General features: G+C 44.9%; 1 protein-coding gene across 8 annotated transcripts in view; it reads left to right on the forward strand.

Moving 5' to 3' along the window:
- The window catches only part of EMR1 (egf-like module containing, mucin-like, hormone receptor-like 1), a 71174-nt gene that overhangs the window by 25168 nt on the left and 41191 nt on the right, over positions 1-4815 (forward strand). For 2 of the 8 annotated variants that reach the window (XM_010828250.1, XM_010828251.1), the window contains one exon: positions 2051-2197. The exons of the other annotated variants lie outside the window; for them this stretch is intronic. In XM_010828250.1, the coding sequence (XP_010826552.1) occupies positions 2051-2197 (147 nt within the window). The remainder of the gene's footprint in view (positions 1-2050; positions 2198-4815) is intronic. 8 annotated transcript variants of the gene reach the window in all.

The raw sequence follows: 4815 nt of genomic DNA on the forward strand, positions 1-4815 counted from the left end.
CCCATGGGGTCTGCCCTGAGCATTCTGAGTGCACCAACTCTTTGGGAAGCTACCGTTGCAGCTGCAAAGTTGGATTCACCTCTGGAAACTCCACCTGTGAAGGTACAGAGAACCTGATTTCTTTTAGCTACTCAATTAATTAAGAACTTTATTTGATGATCCTATGAGCTAGAGATTTTGATCTCCATTTTAGGAATGATCCAAATAAGGCCCATAAAAGTAAAGTGACTAGGTCAAGGATACACACCTAGTATGTGAAAAAACACGGGTTTGAACTCTTGTTGAGGGTGTACTATGAGTTAAGCAGTGGGTCAAGCAGTATTTGAGAGTACTGCAGGACTCAGTCCCTAGCCTGATTTGTGCCCTGCTGGGGCCGGGGATGATACTGACAATGTCTGGAGACACTTTTGTCCAAACTGGTGGTGGCGGTGGGTTGGTTTGTGTAACTGGCAACTGGTGGGTAGAGACCAGAGATCCTGCTAAACATCCTCTAATGCACAGAATAACCTTCGCGCAAGCAAGAATGATTGATCCCAAATGTAAATAGTACTGAGATAGAGACACTCCTTCCCAGGGAGATCTCAGACCCAAATGTTAGAAGTTTTCCCTAAAAGGTATTTGAATGAAGACCTGAGAGTTATTCTTTTTTTAATTTTATTTTATTTTTAAACTTTACGTAATTGTATTTGTTTTGCCAAATATCAAAATGAATCCACCACAGGTATACATGTGTTCCCCATCCCGAACCCTCCTCCCTCCTCCCTCCCCACACCCTCCCTCTGGGTCGTCCCAGTGCACTAGCCCCAAGCATCCAGCATCGTGCTTCAAACCTGGACTGGCATCTCGTTTCATACATGATATTTTACATGTTTCAGTGCCATTCTCCCAAATCTTCCCACCCTCTCCCTCTCCCACAGAGTCCATAAGACTGTTCTATACATCAGTGTCTGAGAGTTATTCTTGATCCTTGCCCCTTTTCCATATGAAGTGAGTCATCATGTCATTGGCCAATCTACCTGCTAAATGTGTCTTGAATCTCTCCAGTCTTTTCCATCCTTGGTTTGGGTTCCAACATGATTGCAGCAGTCTTCTCACTGTTTCTAATGTTGCTCCCTCAGATTTATCATTTACACTGCAGCCAGTATGTAACACTCTCACCAGGAGTTAAGGGCTCCATTTTCCTGAGTCTGCACAACACTATTATTTATTTATAGTGAGGATGCATCTTGGATACGTCATCTTGAAGTTAGAGATATTTGAAGTCATCTCTGACATTTATGATCTTTGAAGCAGTTGGCTATTGCTGAGTAAAAAATCACCCCAAAAGTTAGTGGCTTAACAACCACAATTTTTAATATCTTGATTCCATGTGTTGGCACCTTAGGTTAGACTCTGCTGCTCAGTTCTTTTGGTCGCCACTGGGCTTGTTCATGGGTTTGTGGTTAGCTGTGTGTCAGCTTTGCCAATCTTGGCTGGCTGTCTCACATATCTGGGACTCATTTGGGATGATCCTTCTCTCTTTCCCTTTGTATTTTTCTTTTTAGCCTGAGGTTTGTTCAAATGGCAGAGGCAAGGGGCCTAATGTATGAGCAGAAGCAAGTAGGTTTCTTGAGGTCTAAGTTTGGAAGTGGCACCACATTGCTTCGGGCATTTCAATTGGACAGTGCAAGTCATAGAGTCAGCTAGAGTCAAGGACTCGTGAACCAAACTCCACATCTTAAAGAAGGGAGTGGCAAAGTCACATTGTGTAGCACAAACCTCATCCCAAAGTGGGGACACAGAGAGGAGTAAAGGATGACAACCATTTCTGCAATCTATAATCATTACAGTTTGAAACAAATGCCCGGCTTTTGCTTGCATACAATTGGCCAGAATTTATTGTCATGTCATGCCTAATTGCAAGGGAACTTAGAAAGCATGAGAAAGTTTGGATTTTGTGGGAGGCTGGGATACATCTGGTGGAGAACAGGCGGAATGAATCTCCTGTTTGCAGTGTTTTGTTCTCACTGCTTCTTCTACCTTGACCCGGGCTTTCATTTCTACTCACCAGATGTGGATGAATGTGCCAATCCCAGAAGTTGCCCAGAGCATTCGACTTGCCACAACAGTCTTGGAAACTACTCTTGTGTCTGCAAGCCGGGTTTTCAATCCAGAAGTGGAAGGAAAAGTTTCCAGGGGCCAGGAGAGATGTGTCAAGGTATGTGCAGGGGTCTTCTGGGGAATCAAGTCCAATGTGTTTGAAAAGACACAAGTGGTGGGGAGAAGTTGAGGTGGGTCTTAGCTGAGTTCAAAGCTCTCATATGCAAAGCTGAAGCTTATAGCAATGGATTCATTCATGCATGCATTCAACAAACACTTCTTGAGCACCTACTATACGCCAAGCATTATTCTAGGGATGGAGGATACTGTGATAACACAGAAAAAAGCATTTATTCTACTGGAACTTCTTATCATGGTGAGAGAATCAGACAACAAACAAAACACCATCACGTATTTGGGCTGAGTTTGCTGATGACGGCTTGACATTCTTCCATGCAGTGACAGTTGTGTTGGCTCAACTGCGGGCTAGAGGATCCACTTTGAAAGGGGCTCCTCACAAGGTGAAGGTGGTGCTGGCTGTTGGCTGGCAGCTCTGCCAGAGTTGGAAGCTGGAGGTCTACGTTCTTCTCCATGAGAGCTGCTTTTTTCATGGCTAGTTGAGCTTCCTCACAGTATGGCAGCTGAATCAAGCATGGGCATCTCAAGAGAACCAGGTGGAAGTGTGTGATACTGTGATGACTTAGCATGGTCTTTTTATGAGCTGGTGTCTCCACCACCACAGTCACACGCATGCTCTGATTCACGGGGAGGAAATATAAACCTCATTGCTTGATGGAAGGAGTATCAAAGAAAGGACATTGAATTAAGGGCATTAGGAATGAAAGACATTGTTTCAACTATCTTTGGAAAATGCAAATTATTTCATAAGATTAAGAAAATTTGTAACTCTGTCTCTGGAAATAATCAGATCTCTGGAAAGCCAGGTCATTTCCCCTGTACAGGTAATGTGCTCAGGCTCTCAGGCATGGGTCTTTTGTGGAGAGGTCTGATTGTGTTGAGTGCATACATTTCTTGGGGGTTTCCCAGGTGCTAAAGAACCTGCCTACAAATGCAGGAGACACAAGCTTGATCCCTGGGTCAGGAAGATCCCCTTGAGGAGGGCATGGCAACTCACTCCAGTATTCTTGCCTGGAGAATCCCATGGACAGAGCAGCCTGGTGGGCTCCAGCCCATAGGGTCACAAGATTTAGACATGACTGAAGTGACTTAGCACACATGCACACATATGTGTTCTTACCTTAGACACCTAATCTTTATCTGCTCACTCTTCTCCACTGCTCCTCAGAGGTTAATGAATGCCTTTCCAGTGGGGTCTTCCCAGAGCATTCTGAGTGCACCAACTGTTAAGCTACCATTACAGCTGCCAAGTTGAATTCAGTTCTAACATCCTCAGTCAGGGAATGTGTAGAGAAGCTGATCTTCTTTACCTATTCAATTAATTAAGAACTTCATTTGATGATGCTATGAGGTAGAGATTATGATTTTCTCCCTGATTTTGAATGGAGATATTTGAAGTCATCTCTGATGCTTCTCGGAGAAGGCAATGGCACCTCACTCCAGTACTCTTGCCTGGCAAATCCCATGGACGGAGGAGCATGGTGGGCCCCAGTCCATGGGTTCGCTAAGAGTCAGACACGACTGAGCGACTTCACTTTCCCTTTTCACTTTCATGTATTGGATAAGGAAATGGCAATCCACTCCAGTGTTCTTGCCTGGAGAATCCCAAGGACTGGGGAGCCTGGTGGGCTGCCGTCTATGGGGTGGCACAGATTCGGACACGAGTGGAGTGACTTAGCAGCAGCTGATGCTTCTGGTCTATTTGTAGCAGTTAGCTATTGCAGAGTAATAAATCATTCCATAGGTTAGTGGCTAAAACAAACACCACTTATTTATCTGTGACCATGTGCTGGCACTTTGAGTTGGGCTCTGCTGGTCAGGTCTTTAAGTCTCCACTGGGCTTGTTCCTGTGTTTGTGGTCAGTTGTGTGTCAGCTTTGCTGATCTTGGCTGGGCTGTCTCACGTATCTGGGACTCATCTGGGATGACCCATCTCTCTTCTTTGTCTTTTTCATTATTAGCCTGAGGTTGGTTCATATGGTAGAGGGAAGGGGCCCAATGCATAAGCAGAAACAAATAGGCTTCTTGAGGTCTAAGTTTGGAACAGGCACCACTTTCCTTCAGCTGTACTTCTTGGTTGAAAGCAAGTCACAGAACCAGATAGAGCGAAGAGGTGGTGAACCAAATCCCACATCTTAAAGAGAAGAGTGGCAAGGTTGCATTGTGTAGCACCAACCTCATCCCAAGGTGTGGACACAGGGAGGAGTAAAGGATGATTCCTTTACTCATAGTAAAGCCATTCCTGCAATCAATGATCATTATGCTTGAAACTATTTGCCACCCTTTTGTGTGTGCATACAGTTGGCCAGAATTTTTCTCACATCATGCCTAACTGCAAGGGAAGTTTTGGAGAAGGGGAAAGTCTGGGTATTTGGGAGCATCAGGTGGCGAACAGGTGGAGTGAATCTCCTATTTTCAGTCCCCGGTCCTTGCTTCTTCCTCTGCCTTGATCTGAGTTTTCATTTCTACTCACCAGATGTGGACGAATGTGCCAATCCCAGAAGTTGCCCAGAGCATTCAACTTGCCACAACAGTGTTGGAAGCTACTCTTGTGCCTGCAACTCAGGATATATCTCCAGAAGTGGAAAGAAGAGTTTCC

This window comes from Bison bison, unplaced genomic scaffold, assembly GCF_000754665.1.
Source record: "Bison bison bison isolate TAMUID 2011002044 unplaced genomic scaffold, Bison_UMD1.0 scf7180017864492, whole genome shotgun sequence".
NCBI classification, from domain to species: Eukaryota; Metazoa; Chordata; class Mammalia; order Artiodactyla; family Bovidae; genus Bison; species Bison bison.